Source organism: Strix aluco, chromosome 7 (assembly GCF_031877795.1).
Source record: "Strix aluco isolate bStrAlu1 chromosome 7, bStrAlu1.hap1, whole genome shotgun sequence".
Lineage (NCBI taxonomy): Eukaryota > Metazoa > Chordata > Aves > Strigiformes > Strigidae > Strix > Strix aluco.
Genome location: NC_133937.1, coordinates 18,383,720 through 18,403,261, shown reverse-complemented (window position 1 = coordinate 18,403,261; position 19,542 = coordinate 18,383,720). Strand labels below are relative to the sequence as shown.

At 45.0% G+C, this 19,542-nt stretch overlaps 1 protein-coding gene across 2 annotated transcripts in view; it reads right to left on the bottom strand.

Annotated features, from left to right (window-relative positions):
- Positions 1 to 19,542, bottom strand: part of SYNPO2L (synaptopodin 2 like) — a 41,818-nt gene that overhangs the window by 8,112 nt on the left and 14,164 nt on the right. For both annotated transcript variants that reach the window (XM_074830660.1, XM_074830661.1), the window contains 2 exons: positions 17,248 to 17,399; positions 13,805 to 14,466 (listed from right to left, as the gene is read on the bottom strand). In XM_074830660.1, coding sequence (XP_074686761.1) covers positions 13,805 to 14,466; positions 17,248 to 17,399 — 814 coding nt within the window. The remainder of the gene's footprint in view (positions 1 to 13,804; positions 14,467 to 17,247; positions 17,400 to 19,542) is intronic.

The following is a 19,542-nucleotide window of genomic DNA, read 5'->3' as shown; positions in this document are numbered from 1 at the left end:
GCTCAGTTCTATCAGGATCTCACTTCTGACCATTTTGTCACAGAGCATTCATTCATTGGGGACCTGCTAATGTGGCAAAGTTACCTGCAGTGGGGGACAGGGAGCTTAGCTAAGAAGGATACTAAGAAGGATTCCTGAGGACTGCAGATGTCCCCCAAAACCTGGCTAGGTTGCACAGTTGTGGCAGGTGTCATCATTCCACCGGTGTAACCACAGCAGGAAGAGCTTCCCTCTCTCACCCCATGCTGAAAATAAGGTGTTGATTAGCAGAGCAGTCATCCTTCCAGGAAGCTCAAGATAAGCACAGGGAAAGACTCTTCTCAAGGTTTGCAGCCATTCCATAGCACATGCTACTGCTTTGGGATTTCAGCAAGGGGACTTCTGTAGCTTGAGATCACCTCACAGGGATGCACAGTCCATTCCTCCCCTTTGCACCCAGAAAACTGGAAACAGCAAAATCAATGCTGAAAAAAATGGCTCACTATTTGTACTTGCACTTGCAAAGTGAAGGCTCTCTCAAAGCTTCCCTTACAGAATGACTCCGGCTTGCTGAACCAAGACTGAAGTAGTGTCCAGATTTTTGTGGAGACTTAGTGGTCTTCAGGGCAGTCGTAGACTTGCCCTCAAAGACCTGCTCTCCATGATGGAAACGAGCTATATTCCCTGAAGGTCTGTCTACTCCACTTACGAATCTGCATGCGTCTCTGGGGGTTGTTCACAGTGGAGGAAATAAGAGAAATTTCTTCCTTGCTACAAGCTACTACACCTCACCTGGATCGTATTTTGCTTCTAAATTTACAAGGAGGAAGAGCAGCACTACAGAATCTTAGTCAAGTGCAGAATATGTAAACTCTGGACCCTGAGTGACTCACAGGAGGATTTCTGGCATCAGGAGCTAACAGCTAGGGAGCTACGCTATCCAATGTGAATGTCTGTGCAGCCCCTTCTGACAACAGAGTACCATGAAACCGCTCAACTCTAGAGTTTGAGCTAGCAAATACTGCCAGAGAAAATGTAACAGTAGACAGTCTTGGCTATGCCTCCACCAACTCCTGGTACCTGGCTCAGCAACTTCCCTGGGAAGTTGCTCTGAACTGCCCTGTGCTCTGAAGCAGCTGGCACATAAGGCCTTCTGGGACCTGCTACTTTCCTCCCTCTTCTTCCTACTTTTCTCCTCATCAAAGGATAAAGCACATAACTATACCAATCCTCCCAACAGAAAAATGATAATGCTATTCAAGCTACAATGTCCCACAACAGTTTAAGAAAAAAGAGAGATAGAAATCTTTCTGAGATGACTTCTTGAAGGTAAAGAGCAAGAATGAAATCAGAAGAGGGAAAAGAATAGGGGAAGGAGAGGAGAAGAAAAAGGAGAGGAAAGGAAAAGGTGAAGAAAGAAAAAGAGAAGAAAAGAGAAGGGAAGAAAAAGGAGAGGAGAGGAAAAGGTGAAGAAAGAAAAAGAAAAGAGAAGAAAAGGGAAGAAAAGAAGAGAAAAGAAGAGAAAAGAAGAGAAAAGAAGAGAAAAGAAGAGAAAAGAAGAGAAAAGAAGAGAAAAGAAGAGAAGAAAAGAAAAGAAAAGAAAAGAAAAGAAAAGAAAAGAAAAGAAAAGAAAAGAAAAGAAAAGAAAAGAAAAGAAAAGAAAAGAAAAGAAAAGAAAAGAAAAGAAAAGAAAAGAAAAGAAAAGAAAAGAAAAGAAAAGAAAAGAAAAGAAAAGGAAAAGAAAAGAAAAGAAAAGAAAAGAAAAGAAAAGAAAAGAAAAGAAAAGAAAAGAAAAGGAAAGGAAAAGAGAAGAGATCTGTACCTGCATAAGGCTGATCCAAGCTTGAGAAGGCAGAGTCCAGACCTGGAGAGCTGGGCATGTCACAAAGCCCGTTTAATTCACAACTCCCCATAAACAGAGAGAGAGGCAAAGAGAGACAAGCAAAGCAGTTCCCTGCTGGAGCAGAACCAAAACTCTGAGGTGTCCAAGCCCTTTGCTATCAGCTCCACAAGCCTTTTAAAGCCTCTCTTTTGTCTCGTAGGCATTGCCGCTGAAAGCCATGAGGTCACTTTGTCTATTTTTGTCTTCTTAGCTTCATCACTAAGCAGTGTGATGGACATTGTCACCTGGCACTTAAACACCCTCCTTCTTTCCCTGACCCTCTACTTCCTGTGAGGAGAAACTCCTCTTTTTTATTTTAAAATAAGAAAATATATTCTACAGTCTGACTGCTTCTGTAGTGCAAGCTTCAGGTTAGTGTTTCCAGTGCCTCAATGTCCAGCATTTTTGTGCTAAAGAGCCCTTTATAGAGATGAGACTAACACAGTGCTCATGTCCAACATGGACAGGCAGAGAAACCCACCCAGGAGGAAGCGACTTTCTTTGTCTGAAACCCTCTGAGAGCACCCAGCTCCAGGTAAACATAGGGAATAAAAGAGAGAGGAGAGGCTTTCTTTTCCTGTGCATACCAATTTCCTTCCATGTCTGAGGAGAACCAGTCCATGATAAAGATTCTTTTGTGTGCTGGGACTGAGGAGCATTTAACAGAGGAGCATTAGGATCCTGGGTGCCTGTAGTGAAGTGGTTTAGTTGAATTAAAATGACAGAGGCTGTTACTTATACCACTGAAGAGTGTGGCTGTGCCCAGAGAGGGTGACAGAGCATTTGGAGGCCAAGGAGTGGTGTTTTGGCAGCACCATTCAGAGCTCCAGTGCTGGAGACTGAGTGGTGTTGAAAGATAAGATGCTGACAGTGAGGGCTGAGGTGGGCAAGGAGGAAGGGAACAGAGGGTGCTGGGAGTCTACAAATCTCCACAGTTGTGGCCTGCTCAGAATCTCCTCACACTTTGGCTAGATCTCTTTCTGTACACAAGCAATAGCTCCTGTGAGAGAATCCCAAAGCCATGGGCAAGGAACACTGCCCTGTGATTCTCCCTCCCAGCAGTCCGAGCCTTAGCAACACTGTAGCCCAGGATCCAAGCAGACCATCTCCAGTGTTAGTGAGTCTAGAAGAATGAAGGTCTGACCATGCCTCCTGAAATCCAGTAGCCATCACTGCATGCCAAGAAGACAACCTCCACAGGCAACGTTGCCTGTCGTGCCTCATACAGAGGCTCTTGCAGCAAAAGTAATGAAAGAGGTTCACTCTTCTTTGATGAATATTTACCCATATAGGGGTACAGTCTCTTTGGGAAAACCTTGTAGAATCTGATACATACATTATGCAATTGGAAATGAAAATACATGTCCACAGTACAGAAAAAATTCTCGATTAAGAACATTCAAATGGAATAGATAAAAGAGTCAATGGAAAGCTTATAAAACTCTCCTAAATTCTGTTGGTGTGGTGGATAATTTCTATAGAAAACTTCTTGTGAACTTTTAAAGCACTTAGTTCTTGTCCCCACTAAATTCTGTTGGAATAATCTACAAAAAGAAAAGATTTCTATTAAGCAAAGCCTACAAAGATTTTTCCATGAACTTAACTAAATTTTACTGAAGTTATGTTACTAATGGCAGTAAAGAGAAGTGTAAAAAGTATTGATCTTTTCAGGATCAGGCCATGTTAAAATAATGCATTTTAATTTATCCCGAGGAAAACTACTGAACGTGCAGGCTTACATGGTGTCAGATAACGTTCATGTTCACTAGGAGATGAAAAATGGTAAATTTTATTACCAAAGACAAAATTCTAGAAAAGTCATTACCATAGAAAATAAGAACACTGCTAATTTCAGAGATAAAGAGCTTGCTCCTCTGTGATGAAATACTACTAGTCTACTATTTTTTCGCATGGGATCAACTAGAATTTTGTTTTTCCAGCTATTTATGTTAGACAAGGTAATTTTTTCCATGGCTAACATTGCAAATATCTCAGTAAGTCATTGGAGGCTATAGACATCTCATGCTTTTCATACCTGGAGTCCTTTCAAAATAAGATTTGGATAGCTTATATTGGCCTTCTAAGTATTTCCCTGTTGAAAGCTTCAACCTTTCATGCTTTGACCAATGTTTGAATTGCAAACAGTAAAGCAGAGGAGTATATATTCTTTTACTTAAAAGAAGTAGTAAAACTCTTGGGACAGAAAACTTGTTTCTCAGTCTTGGATATTTGCACACTTCCATCACATAATCTGTGCATAATATAAAACATAGATATGGCTTCAGCTCCAATTTAGGATGCTACAGGCAAATGCTTCTGTCTTACTCAAGTCTGTAACACTTAAGCATGTATCTGAGGTTAAATATATAGTAAAGTACTTGTCAAACCAGTATTTCTTCTTAAATGGCTAGTGGTTTTAAGAGCTCCCAGTGAGACACTGCCCTACTTCAATCTCCTGGTTTTAGGAAAATAGAAATCAAGCTTCTTTGCAGGTGAATTGACAGCCCATGGGAAAAAACAATTCCAATCATTGTGTAGATTTTGGACCATTCTTAGCCATTCTGCGACTCCCACACTGCTATTGAAGAGTTCTGCTAGGCAAAGAGGGTGCGGAGACATTGCTGTGCGTGGCTGCAATGTATTAGTCTCATGGTATCCTGCTGGAGACTTGAATAGCTTGTTCACTCAAAAGAATCTCCCTCAGTTTAGTGAGATTTTGCCTTTCTTCCTGAGCTGGATAGAAATGTGTCCTCAGTGCAAAAGGCCAGCTTTCCTGTGCTGACAGCTCACACTCGGGCCCTGGATATTCCCAACATAGTTTTCTGTGACAAGACTGCCAAAGGAGAGCTTTCTTTTGCCAGGACAGCACCTGTTGAATGCACTAGTGAATCTGCTTTTGCAGTTTTCATAAGAAAGGTTTATGCCATCATCCTGCATGTCTTTCAATCTTATCTGTTTCATGCTAATATTAGAGCCCATTTTCTAATTTTAAGAGTCTGAAGTCACAAAGATACAACACTAGTAAAAGTTTACATGAAAATAGGGGGCTGGACAGAGGAAATAGACCGTAGGAAGCAGGAAGCCTGAGTGCAGTCTTAATTAGGCACCAAAAACTGAAGAACACACACAACAGAGAGATTATGAGTTCTCCTTTTGAGTGTGAGAGACATCAGACAGATTTCCATTTTACTGGACATGAAAGAATGAGATATCAAATATAAGACATAACTTAAAAGGACACCAGGATCTGTTAATTCTGCTGCACACAAAATTGCTTGATGTCTGACGCAGGATACCATTGATTCATCTTGTCTTTGTCCCTCAGTCTTCCCAGCATGCACTCTAGTAATACAGACAAGCGTATGCTCACCATCTGGGTCTGTGGACTTGCTTAATCCTGTAGCACTTGCCATATATTCTTGTTATACAATTGATTTTAGTCCTTTTCTGCAACCAGTCAAGCTCCTACTACATTTAAAAATCCAGCCTTTCATGAGACAACTGTATACCTTCCATGCCTTATGTTAGCTGCTGATTAATACACAGCAATCTCTGCTGAATCCCCAGGCCATCCATTAAAAATGGTATTATTGCTATTTCCTGTTACTGCTTGCTAGGTACAACACACTCAAGAGAAACAAAAAACACTTAAAAAGCTTCACTAGCAGGAATCTGTAATTGAAAAAGCAGATAGGAAGACAATAGTGGTGTACCTGGGAACACTTTTGAGCTCCTCAATCCAGGTAACCCACCTCCCTCCCTTGTGTCCCGCACACACCTGGGTTTCTGTGGGAAGAAAGACCAGAGAAAAGCTGCAAGGTGGTTCAGCCAGGTCCCAGTTCTGAATAGTAGCAGTTTCAGGGCTGTGGGGTGCCCCACAGCACATACTGCCTGTTCTGTCTAGATGCAGCCAGAGGACGAGATCCACTGACGGAAGAGAGGAGGGTTGGGATTTTTAATCATCTGTCTCCTCACCAGTCATATAACATTGAGGTGGAGAGGACATTTGATTGACATATGTTAGTGTTTAAAGCTCCATGGGTGAAAATATAGAGGTAGTCCTGTTAGATTCAGAAGCCCAGTGAAACACTACTACCAACTTAGCCAGTTAGCTAATCTGACATCATGAGCCATTAATAGTTATGTTTTCTGTTCTATTCTTAGCCAATTGTGCAGTCACCTTACAGTAGCCCTATCTCATCCATATTTCTCTCATTGGAAAAGTCATGTGGAACCATATCAGATATCTTACAGAAGCCAACAGACACTGTGTCCACCTTATTTCTTTAGCCACGAAGTCTTATCTTACTGAACAGGTCAAAGACTATTGCTTTGTCTAGTTTTTATTAGTCCATGTTGTTTTTACCGATCATTTTGTTTTCTACAAAGTGTGCTCAAAAGAACTACTTCATTCACCTAACTGAAGCTAAACATTTATTATTGTATTTTTCTTATCCCCAGAGCCTGTGTCTATAAGAAAGGTGCTATTCTTGATCTCTTTCCCTGAGACCCTTCCCATTATTACACAGTATTTATCAAGGACAGAGGGCCATTCTGATACAATTTTTACTAATTCCTTACATCTCACCTCTACAGAGAATATGATTCAGCCTTGTCCTTTCAGTGTAGTCTGTGTATCAAGATATGCTGAATCTACTTGTCCCCATTCCTGCCTCTATTTCTTTTATACAAGAGGGCTAGATTCTTGGTTAACATAAGCAGAAGATACACTGATAACAGTGAAGCTTTACAGGTTTCACAACAAACTGATCTCCCTTCCTACGATGGATTTAAATGAAACTGAAGAATGATTATTTGTCAGGTTGACAGTTTTATCCTTCCTAGCTATAATTTTCTCTCATTTTTGTTGAGCAATGACTCTGTTGTTTAATTACCCCTTGTCAAAGTCCTTTTATGCCTCACCCTTTTATTCCTCTCCCTCCCCCATCACTATCACTTTGTCTCATTTCAGTGTTGTCTCTGAGCAGACTTGTTCCAACCTTGTCAGCAAGTCCCATATCGCTTTCAGAACTGATGGTAACAACATCAGGTGGGGAGAGGGATTCCCATTGCCTGTTTGCATTATGATTTCTTTCAACTCAGCTCTCAAAATCCTGGAACCTAGAAACTCCTAGAAACTATCAGCTTGGCTAAGACAGTCTGTGGGGTTATATATATAGTTGTCTGAGTGTGATCATTGGTCTAATCACCTTAAAATCTGAATTATTGTCAAAATTTTGGCTTAATCCCATCGTTCCCCATCAGCCTTACACATCCTAAGTCACTCCAGAAGTGCATGTGCAAGGACAGACTATGTTAACTTAATGTGTGTGGCAGCATATTCTGAAAAATCACTAGCTGAGACTCTGAGCAAGGACCATGGAAGTGTGAGCTTGGAAGAGAACTGCTGACACTGTTTCACCAGCAGCAGGATGATGAATGACCTCTGACCATGTCTGAGGAACTGTGACCCAGAGTCAGAGTCCCTGTGCTGACAGTAATAACATAAAGAAGTAATGTCTGAATAACTGATAGTTTAAAAAAGATGCTCAAAAGGGTATATCATATAGCAGAAGTACTAGGACAAAAGAGTATGTAACTTTTCATTTCAGGGATCATATAGAGCTTTCCTCCAAACATCTTCAAATACTAAAGATCTTTCCCCTCTGAGAGAATATTATATGCAGCTAGATTTATCTTGAGCTAACACAAGTTAAGATAAATCCAGGTCTCTGTCAGACTCTGGGACAGCAGGATAGCAGTGAGGTACAGAGGTGAAGCAGAGCAGAATTCTATCAGTCAGCTTTACTTCCAGTGCTGCAACCCACAGCATCTGCACTGAAATGCTGGACAAGAGTGATGCCCAAGGGAACGATGCTGGAAGTCTCCAGTAAGAATACCTGAGGAAGATTGCCCATTACTTGTGACAATTTCTGAGATGGCTCAAGAAAAAAGGAAAAATTCATCCACACTAGCCAAGACAGATAGCACTATCTTATAATCTCTGTCTTCTGCCCAAATAGTTGATACATCAGCCTGAAAATACCACCTCTGTGCTTTCAATAGAAGAACATGAACTGCAGGCATAAGCTCAAATGACATACTCAAGCCTAAAACTGGAGGAAGAGGGTTCCAGGTGCACAGTGTTTATCTCACTGTGATCTTCTTTAATAAATGCCTTCCAAGCTGCAGGGAATTCAAAACCGAATGTTAGTTATTAGGTAGGATATTCTTAAGCAGAGGCACACAACTAGACTGCATACACCAGTGTATTATGTAAATTGATTTCCCTAGTGGAGGCAATTTGCAGTTTAATGCGTGCTGAGGTGAGATCAGACTCTGTGGTTCAACCATGGAGGCTGTTGTCCTTGTCCTTGTTTTCCTAGTGGTTGGCTGCTCACTGAGTAGCAAAGGCCAAGGGTTATTCAGCATTGCTTCATAGTGTTAGGAACAGACTTCCTGTAAGATCAATAGTTTAGGCAATTAATTTTAATCTCCTGGTCTGAGCAGAATGCTTTTCTATTCTACTTTAAAGCAGTTAGGATGGGGACAGTTGACTACTATCATAAACCTTTTCATCTTCTAGACTGCAGTAACTGGCAAAACCAGTAAGCTAGCCTAACAATCATGATCATTAGAGTCACAACCATCGAAGCTGAAAGCCAAGTAGAAAATGTGGTGCAGTGAGTTCAAACTGCCATTCAGGTACTTCATCTTGTTCATAGCTCCTGTGGCCTGTACCAACTGTAATAGGCTGATAGATGGTTTGCTGCATTCACCCTCTCTGCAGAGAAATATGACTGCAGTCACTCTTAGAAGAGGTAATCTGTATGACTCTCCGATGAATAGGCCACTTATTTATAAGCATCCTATCTCGTCAAGTGATGCTGCTCTACATCCGCTTTAAACAAGAAGGATTTCCTTTTCTGATATGGAATGTAGTAACTTTGATGACTCTGCACAGGCAGCCAGGCCCATATAAAGTAGAGGAGGAAATTTCCCCACCCATTTTTCCCTCCTTTCCCCTACCATACACGGAGAGGCTCTTGAGTCCTAGGAACTAAAAATAGTCCAGTGGATAAGTTTAAATTGAGATATTTTGAAGCACTTCTTGCACTGACACAAATTCCTATAGTGTGATAGCAAGTTAGGACTAGGCTGCTGTCCTGGTATGTCTGTCTTCTGCTAGCAATTGGTATTTCCAGTTGTGAGAAAGCCTAAGCCCATTGTGCCTGGGAGATGGTTTAGGATGGGTATGAAAATACAGGGCACCTTAGAGAGCACAGGTGGCTGAGGAGAAGCAGCCCTGGATACAGATGGATTCCAAGCCTCTGAGGGTGGGGTGAGCGGAGGAGGACAATGCAGGAGCTATGGGGGGCCAAAGAACCTCACTGCTGCTTACTTGTGACAACTATAGTCTGATTCTCCCTGTCACAAGCTCCCACTTTCTGCTGACCTCCTAAACTAATTCAGATCTTTTATTTGTATTTTCTGTCTTGTTGTCTCTTCCCTTCCTTCTGCACTGTCCAAGCAGCACAGAAATCATCTCAGGAAGGGATGTGGCTTGGCCCTTTACAGTGATGATGAACTGAGGCCCTAAAGATCCCCAGTTTCCCCAGGGATTAATCACCTCTTTAAAGAGAGCAAGTTACTGTTTTAGTGGGAATGGAACAAATTTGTACTTTTGTTTCTTCAGATTAGGCAAAACATTGGCTGTTCACAAGTATGTATGTTCTCCTGTAGTTCATTTAAAGTAGAGCAAAGAAACCCAGCCTGTTTGCTGGCTATTCTCTTGCCCCACTGAGCAAAACACCTGGGTGCATAGTAGCTACTGGGCAGCAATGAAGACTGAAGTCCTCCACTTCTAGATGGTGTGTGGCTCCCACACTGCTCACTAGTCTGCACCAGTGATGCTCTGGGTGGTTTTTGAGCAGGCATGTCCAAGTCATGCGTCCTGTGGAGGGCTGGGATAATGTATGTGTTTATCCCACAGGTTGGAAAAAATGAGCCAATACCAACGTGCAAATAGGGCAGGTACTTTGGAAAAAGACAGGCCCAAACCTCACTACAAGGGCTGTTGCCTCTCTAAGGAGCTCTAAGGCCTTGTGTCTTCGCTGGGGAAGGAGAGGCACAGCTCAGCAGCTGAAGGCATGCAAGGGTATTGTGAGGTGGCACCATCAGCTGCTGCCCCTCTTCCCTGTGCTTATCTTGCTCCACCCCACCCACTGTCAAATACTCCTCTTGGGCTGTTGGTACTTGTCACCACACTGTGTTCTGCTCCTGGAGTCAAATCCTTGCCTAGCGTAAATAAGTGAGCTCCATTTGCTGCTGTGTTACTGTGATGCAAAGCAGATGTTAGACAGCAGTGTTACCTCTAGCAACTGCCATGTGATCTGTGTCTTCTTAGAAAAGGCAGGGAAAGCAGCTGTAGTTGTCAGGAGTTGGTGGAGTTGATGCAAAAAAATACATATATTGGAGAAATGTCAATCATGAAAATGAAGAGAAAATGAATCAGTAACAATCAGAGCATAAAGACTGATCATCCATCATGGTGAGACTAAGAAAGGTGGTGGCGGAATATGGGAATCATTTTCTATTTTCATTAACGATCTTGAGGACAGTATACAGTCAGCCCAGATCAGATGTGCTAACCACATCAGAAACAAAGGGAAGTTATACAGAAATGGGGAGGCAGTGGGGCTGAGTCAACTTGCCTATGATCTGGAAAGCTCTGGAAAGCATGCAGTGAGAACAAAGGTCTACAAAACTCTAAAGACAGGAAATAAAGAGGAGAGCTACAGATTTTAAGTTTGAGAAAACCCAAGGGCTGACAGGCAATAGCAATCCTCCTGAGATACTTGCATGGCAATAGACTTGTGAAGAATGTCAGTTGCAACTCTCAGTGGTATGCAAAAGAATTACTATGTATCTCTGTTCTTGTACGGAGATTTCAATTATTCATCTAGAAATTTGATGTTTCTAGATACTCATCTAGAAATACTATACCTGCAATTCTCTTTGTCTGAGGTGCAGGAACAGGTGGGAAAGGGAGAAAGTCTCTGTAGCTTAAAACTGACAGTGGAAAGTTAGAAAGAATGAATACAAAGGACAAGAGAAATATCCCCAAAACTGGAGAAAACATCAGAGCAGGCATGAGAAGGGAATACATTCTAGAAAGAAAAGGTGAAGAACCATCTGGGTAACAGTCCAAACAAACCAAAAAGGAATTTTTCACATTCTTATGGTGCAGCAGTGGGAGCCATAAAGGAGAAGGCCATGGAAAGGCAAGGAGGGTATGCTGAGCAGGTGTACTGGGAATATATTTAGATAGGTAGTGCTCCAAAGGGCAGACATCTGATTAGGTAGTCAGAATGGTCCTTAAATGTCTACTGTGTGTATATCAAGCCCCAGGCTCCCATAACTGATCATCCAAGTCACCTACCGTAGTTAACTCAGATTTTAAAAACTTGCCTAGCTTCTAAACCATGAGCTTGATTTTGCATTCCTGTTTAGCAAAACCCAGGAGTCTCCATGTCCCAGAGTAGGCTACTGTGCCGTGAGTATTGCTAAGGAAAGGCAGAGAAACAAAACTTTAAACTCTGCTGGCTCTGTGGGAGCCTGGAGCAGCTGTAGGAGCTGAACCAATGCAAGCCCAAACATCCTTGATGAGGCTACATCTTTCTGGCAAGAGATGCTGTACCATGTGCCTCCCATGCTGATAGCTTCTCTGCAGGCAGCCTCCCCACAGAGCCAGTGCAGCTCAGCAGTCCCACATCCTCCTGTGTTTATTCCAGGTATAGGTGCTCCTTAGCTCTGTTCACCACATAATGAACACCTTCCATCCCTCTTCCTTCCTTGCTTCCTTCCTTCACAGAGTTACTGGCTGCTGATTGTGATTTTTGTTTTAATGGCTGCTGTGCTCCAGCATTGATCAGGACACAGAGTTTTGCCTTCACATTTACTGACAAGATTCCTAACCTAAGAAAAGGCCAAGCTGGCCATGCGAGTTGCCATCCATGGCAGAGTGACACTTACATAAGGACACCCATGGACAAACATAAATCAGAAGGGGGGTAAGTGGTGGAGGGGTAATAAGAGAATATTATCTCAGTCTGCAGGGCTTCTGGGAACCTTACCTCTAGCTGGCAATAGAGTTGCATCACCTTCTGCCATGGGATATTATTTTGCCACCAGAAATGCTCTGCATTAAATACATGGCTTTCCTGGGAGCCTTCTGTACTGACGCTGTCCATGGAAATAAGTCTTGATGTAAAGCAATTGCTCATCCACTGCTAGGACTATCAGGTGGCAGGGAGCAGCTGAACATGCCTTTCTCAACATTCACTTCATGCTTGTACATTATTCAAAGGGGGAAAAAATAACTCCGTCCTCAGGAAGGCTGAAATTGCTACTTTCTTTGCTGTCCTAAGGAAGGTGAGTGCTAAAGACTAGGAAGAAATAGTACAAGGCACCAGGTCAGTTGTAGTGCCTAGCAGGGCCAGACATAAGAGACCCAACTGAGTCTATCCTCTCAATACAGGGCAGAGCAGTAAGACAGTGCCCTGCCTGACAGAAGTAGCCTAGATTTGAAAGTTACCTCTATAGGATCCCTTAGGCAAAATAGATAAAGGAATGTTTAGCCCAAGGAAAAGAGAGACTTAACAACTGCCTTGCAATATTATCTGGCCTGGGGAAAAACATCTAGCATTTGGAGCAGAGAATCAGAAGTTAGAATCTGTGTGCTTTATTTCTGATTCAGTCTAGTAACTTTTTTGTGTCTCCATTTCCCATTCTGTCTCCCAGCTAAGTCACTTTTTAAAAACCTTCTTTATTTCTAGGCTCAGAGAAGTGTAAACTAGTCAGTCAAACTGCACGCTGAGGTACTCAGATGCAAACAAGCTTTTGATTACCTTGTTTTTAATATTATTGGATAGATCACAACTGTGAAATCAGGTAACATCTTGTTCTGCCTTCAAGTTTGGGTTTGAAATACTCCATGTGTAGCAGAGATCAGGAAAGATATTCACAATTAAGGTCACTTCAGGTCCATCACCCATGTACCACAATACATTTTTCAGTATTTTATTCTACCTGGAAAGGTCTTGATTAGTAGGGATCCCACTACAAGGAACTGTTCCAAGATCTGATTTACCAGCTCCTGCCTGTCTTTGATGGCAGTCCTCCACTGCCGATACCTAAAAAGCAATAAATTCTACCAGAGCTCACCAGCTGCTGCCAGACATGGGCACCCTTGCTGGAGTAAGTGCCTGCAGAGAAAATATCCTCTGGAAGTTGATATAGACAAGTCCCTCCCTGAGCTTGGCAGGGTGAAAGAAATAAATGAGCCACTGACAACACTCTTTTAGGGCTATGCTGACTGAAAATTATCTCTGCTTGGTCCTTAATCGTGTGTAATACTACATGCCTCTGTGCCCATGAAGAGCTGAGCTGAATAGGGGCTCCTCAGGAGGCCCTTGGAACGAGTGCCCTGTGCTTGGACACACAGATAGCTAAGGAGCAATCTGAGCTGCTGAGATCTCCAAAAGGCCAGGCCTGGGAAATTTAACCCCCAACTTCTTTTCTGACACCATCATTTTCCCTGAGTCTTCTTCAGCCCAAAGTACTGAAGAAACCAATGACCTCCACCCTGTTTCCAGCACATAGAGGTGCTAGAGCACAGCTGATTGTGTGGCTGCAGCTTCTACATGTGACTCCCAGATCCCAGACCCTTTCTCTTTTCTGTTCCTTGAGACATCTTGGGTGAGGTAGACCCCAGTGCTAAAGCTGCATTAGGAAGCCCCAGTCCCTGCAGGTCTGACCTGACTCTGCTTCTTTCCAAGCTAGAGGAGCTAACCCACTTGACATTTGCAGGAATGAGGCTTTTAGAAGGAGATCCAGCACAGGAAGAGGGAATGGGTGAGTGGCAGGGTGCAGAGGACTTACTGGCCTGCTTGGCTTTCTCCGCGTACGTGGTGGTTAGGTCTTCGTCAACTGGGTGCTCCACTGGCCCTACCATGGGGATGAGATGGCGTTCCGCTCGGATAGCCTTGGTGGCATGGGGCAGGAGCATTGCCTCTGGAGAAGGATCCCGTTCCTCTGTCGATGGTGGCCGCAACTGCCCCTCGCTCTCCGAGAATGGAGTGTCTGTGCGGCTGCCAGGTGGGCAGGCAATCTCTCTCTTGGCCACTCCACCGGAGCTGGCCACCTCAGCTTCCCCCTGCACAGCAGCCTCTGGCGTGCTCTCGTAGCCACTCTGTTCGGACAGGGACACCTCATCCGGAGGTGCATCCCCCTTGCTGTTGGTGCTGTCGGGAGGGGAGCGCGGGCTCTTCTTGCGAGCCCGGCGGTGCTTCTCCTGGGCCACATTGTCAGCATCGCTGTCTGTCTCACCGTAGTAGGCCTCACTGTCCGGCGGGGAGGTGATGCTCTCCAGGTGCCTCTGTGACCTCCGTGGCTGTGAGGGCTGTGCAGTGGCTGGGGCTCCTGCTGGTTCAGGGCTGAGTAGCTGTGCTGGAGTGCTGAGTGGGGACGGTGGAGAGAGCACTCGCTGCCCTGGAGAAGGGGAGCGCTGGAGCCGTGGGCCAGTCTGGTCCCCACCAACTATCCTGAGGGGAGAAGAAAAAGGTGAGCAAGGTCTGGTTGGTGGGGCCGAGCTGGAAGGACACCCCCACACATGAGAGAGGGGTAGGGATTGAGATGGTGTTTCAGGTGTCTTTCAGGTGGTACAGACACCTGAAGTGCAGACACCAAGGACATACTCATCTCTGACCTCAGCTACATGCTCTCAACCTGATTATCTGCTTCATGACTCTTTGAAAACCAGGTGTTAAACACTTGAAAATCAGAGTGCCCTGAGAGTATAAAAATCTGGGAGCCAGCTTAATCAGCTCCCTAGGCATTTCTCCTGGGGAGGTGAATTCCTGCACAGCAAACATTCCCCAGGACTGTGGGACGTACCCCTTACAGCCTGCTGCTTGCTGGGGGTGACGGGTGGTGCCTCAGCCACCACACTGCACTCCAGCTGCTCCTGCAGCTGGGACTGCACCATGGAGCTGTCAGCTCTGCCAATCCCAGCACCCCCAAACTGCTTTAGTTCAGAGTGGGCTCCAAACAAAGAAGTCTGTGCTGTTTGTTTGCTCTGACCTCTATGTGGGAGTAAATAGCAAATACTTAGGAGAAAAAGGCCCAAGTGTTTTCTGGGGGTAGAACTCTGCTATCCTGTGGTAGGAGTCCACCCTGATGTGTGGCCTGCTCGCTGTGGGACTGCTTCACAAAGCTAGCTACCAGTGTCTCGGTCTTGACCACTGTACTGCAGTCATGCCAGCCAGCCCAACCCATGGTGGCATTCACTTTTGGCTTAGACATAGCATCTTCTAACCTGTAAGTCAGCTGGAAGGATGACTAGGGTAGGGGAAGGGCAGACTGGGGCAGTCAGGCCTATTGCTGACTGCCAGAGAGAGGGAGAACTAGCTATGCTGACAGGAAAAGAGCCAGCTCTGTCCTCCCTCTCCTCAAGAGTCTGAATTTCAATGGCAGTTTGACTCCAGACCACACAGATGGGGCAGGGAACTTCTTCCTTCCCTTGCCAGAGTCACCAGAGCTTCTTAGAGTTACAGAGGAGCTCTAAGTATTTGCCTTCTGAGCATGCATACCAGGAAGCCAGGCAGAAGCATTGCCTCTGTAAAGCTGTGGAATTCATGACTTGGATCCCAATTCCAAACTGTGAAAAATTCATACTCGTGTCAAACGCAAACCTTTGTTGAATCTAAGGGTGGGACAATTTCTCTGACAGTTTATTTTTTTAATAATATTTGCTATTATGAACTTTCACTGGGGAGCAAACTCAAAGCTCCCCAAGCAAAACAGAGCAGTTCTTCCTCTTCTTTAAATACTTGACAAGATAACTGAAAAGCATTACTGCTTGTGAGCCAGTTCCTCTGGTTCTGCACTGTCAGGTCACAGTCTTTCTCCCTCCCTCTCTCTCCACACACATCCCTCACTGACAGAAATGCATATACGACCTTGCATACTCCAGAGTCATCCAGCTACCTCTCCTTTCTGAACAGGACTGATTGGTATTTTCTCTGGGAACATAAATATGAAGTGGGAATAGAGATGTTATCAGAAAGCAATATTTGATGAGTTTTCCACTACCTCAAAATGAAGCCAGCTGGTTATGTTATTTCCAAACCATCTGATGTTGGCTCCCAGAGAGGGCTGCGAGAAGCCTGCCTTTGTCACTTTGCTAATTCAAAGTGTGCTGGCCCATGGGAATTTGCCCAGGCACCTGTTGGCTGCAGATTGGCTCTGATGGAGTGAGATAAGGCCTTGGCAAGGGACCAAGAGCTATTCTGGATATCTTGTTCAGGGCTCACTCATCCCACTTAATCACAGTTAGGGTATAGGGTGAGCACATCAGAAGGCACCGGTGCTTTCCCTGAAGCCAAGGGGAAGATCCTACGTGGTCAGGCTTTCCTTCTCTGAGTACTGCCCACTTCTGCCACTGCTTTACAGATGCCAGCAGCCAGCATGGCTCTCCCTCTCCACTGCTCACAGTGCTCTGTGTTTTCAAGAAAATCACATCTCCCAGTCCCCTTCACCAGGGCCTTATTTCCTGAGGGTGACTTCTGTTATGGCAATAGTGTGGACTAGCTGGGACCTCACACAGCTTTGCTGCCTTCATCTTTATATGATTCATCTACAGCTTGGGCCTTATCCAGCATGCATGGAGGCAGCAGGTCAGCTTAGCACAGGAAGAACCAGGGATGTTACTGGGACCATTTTTGTGCTTAAATTTGAGCCTGGTCTCCAATATTCTGCTGGACGAGAGACTGGCACATGTATTTCTTCCTGTAAAAAGGGACTCAGCTACACACCTCTTACTGTTGTGGAAGTCAGTTCATACCCTGTTGGACTACAACAGCCTGCTGTAGTAAATATTCGGGTAATCTTGTCTTGGCTCAATTATCCAATGTGTAGTCAAATACATTTCCACAAAACAGCTATTTACCCAGAATGGAGTCTCTGTGAATTGCTGAGATGAACTGCCTTATGACATCTGCTTGCCTGTAGCCTAAACTGCTCATTCTTTGCAGCATAGCCCTCACTGCAAACATTTCCCTCCAGTCTGAGGGGCAGTGGCAGGAAGGTCTGAGGTCATTTCAGCCCCAGGGCCAGGCACTCTGGAGACCAGCACAGATACAGTGCAAAACCTTTGGATAGCCACATGTTAGCCATGGGGAAGTCCTCCTAGTACACCTTGCAGTATGGAGAAACCAAAGGCTTCCTGCCTACCTTCTTTCTGCTAGGCATGGATAGCTGCTGTGCTGGATGAAGCTGCCCTGCTGCCTGCACTGTCAGAGCACTGGCTCTTGGGAGCAGGTTACCTTTTCACACGAATGTTGAGCGTGCCATTGGAGGAATCGATGATCTGCATGGCGGTAGCGTGGGAGAGGCCAGCACATGACTTCCCATTGATAGATACTAGCACATCATTTTCCCACAAGCCTCCGCGGCATGCTTTGCTTCTCTTTCGGATCTGGAAGAGCAGGAGAGAGAGGATAGGGATGAAGGGAAGAACAGCAGCTATTTAGTTCAATTGCTTGTCTCCTGCTGGCCCTTCTATTGCTCTGTCCCTGACAGAATAAAATAAGGCCTAAGACTACTGTGCTGCCAGGATGGAGGACCAGTCCTCTTGGGTGAGCCCTGGCTGTCCCTTTTGGTCTCTGTATTCCTGTTAATTCCAAGAGTCACTCCTCTAAGCATAGGCCTGAGCTGATCACCAACCCAATTCAAGTCCTTCAGTGCAAATCAAAGACTCAGGAACATCTACATGCTCTTCTCCACTCATTCCCTATCTCCTAAGTTGCTTAGGGAGTCTGTGTTTCAGAGAGGGAACAGGAACTCTTACCATACTATCCGTGTACATGGCTGTGTGTCCTTCTGTACACCCCTACTGTGCTTCCTTGGTATGATCCCGGACGCTCATGCAGAGCCCCTGCAGTTACCATCCCAGGGGAAGCTGACATCGAGAAGTGATGGTGGCTCCAAGGCACTTCCTGCTGTCAAGCATTCCTGCTCTAATGGCTTTGGCCAATGTATTTCTGGGCATCTGCATCAGGCCACATGGTGTCCTGTTACACAAGTGTAAACTTGTAGTTAATCTTTAGCCTTAACAGGAGCTGTGCAGGATATGCATCGCTATATCTGAGAATGGAGTCTGGGTCTCAAGTTCCAGGCTAGTTCCTAGATCTGGCCTCTCATGGCCATCTTACACCAAGTGTTTCCTCTCCCTTTTGTTCCATTATCCATCAGTTAAACTTCTTACTGAACCCCCCTCAACCCAGCCTAGCCTTTCTGTTAGGACAAACAAGCAAACTACATGACCACTCAGCCCAAAATCACAGACCTGTCCCATATAGGCAAGCAATGGGATAGTCTTGTAGGACAGCTTGGCACCAATAATGCGCTCATTTTGCACATAAAATAGTATCTGGGAAAAAACACTGGATCAAGGCAAATGAGGCCGAAGGTAGTAATACGCTGGATTTGTAGATGCTTCTAGAATATTTCTTCAGATCTTGCAGTTAAATGAGAGACAAATCAGTGCAGAGCTGTTTAACAGAGGGTGCAGTGAATGAACTGTGGCAGAACCCTGCAAAGAGGTAATATACAGCAGGGCACCTGCTCCCATATCTCATAGCCTTGCTGCTCAAGCAACCAGACTCAGCTATAAAATCACACAAGCTTCTTTGCCCGCACTCCCATGGCAGCCCCAGGAAAGAGAAGTGGATGTGAAAGGATTGCTGCCCTGTCACTGTTCTTGCAAGGGCAAGAGGGCAGCAGGAAAGGGGAGAGCTGGAGCCCTGATGAGGTCCTGTGGCATGGCTGGCTGGTCTCAGGGCCCAGACCTTCTGCACCCATGGGGTGTGTGCATGCCCAGGGCTCAGCTCTGCTGGCTTGTGTTGAGCAGGCAAGAGCAGCACTCCTCCCAGGTCAGCCTGTCAGCAGGACAGAGACGTGTTGGGGAAGAAGATGGAAAGAGGAGGGCTATGCTCCAAGTTGTTTGTGTGTTCACTGGCACTTTATCACTCTGTAGCCTCTCCAGCTTGACCCCAAATTTTGCCTGCATGCTTAAAATAGGGACTGGCTCATCCCAGCTGCCACATCCATCAGCCTCTGTCATTTTAGTCCTTTATCTCCCTCCTTATAAGCCTGGAATGAGAATGTGTGGGTCTGTAATGAACTACTGATGAAGAACCACTTTTGTGCTGCTACAGTATAAACGCTGCTTCCTGATACTTCCTCAAGGTGCAGCTGTTAACTCAGAAGAGATAGCAGACACATTTTCCAGTGCTGCCTACCGACACAGCAGCTAATGCAGAGTTAGGAAGTTGAAGTGAGGTTAGAAGGAGGGCCTCCTTCTGGTATTCCCCAAAAGGCCAACTTGCTGCTCCATGGCCAAGTGCTTTATGCTCAGCACTGGATGGGAACACACTTGCTGAGTATCTCTCCCAATTATAGAGTGAGGGGACTGCGGGTTAAAGGCTGTCAGCAGGTGCTCAGAGCATTCCTCACATCCCATCATACTCCTCCGTGCTCACTGAAATCAATTGGATGTGGGCCGGTGACCACCCAAAGCAGAGCCAGTAAACTTTCTGCAATCCTCTGGTCCTACAATA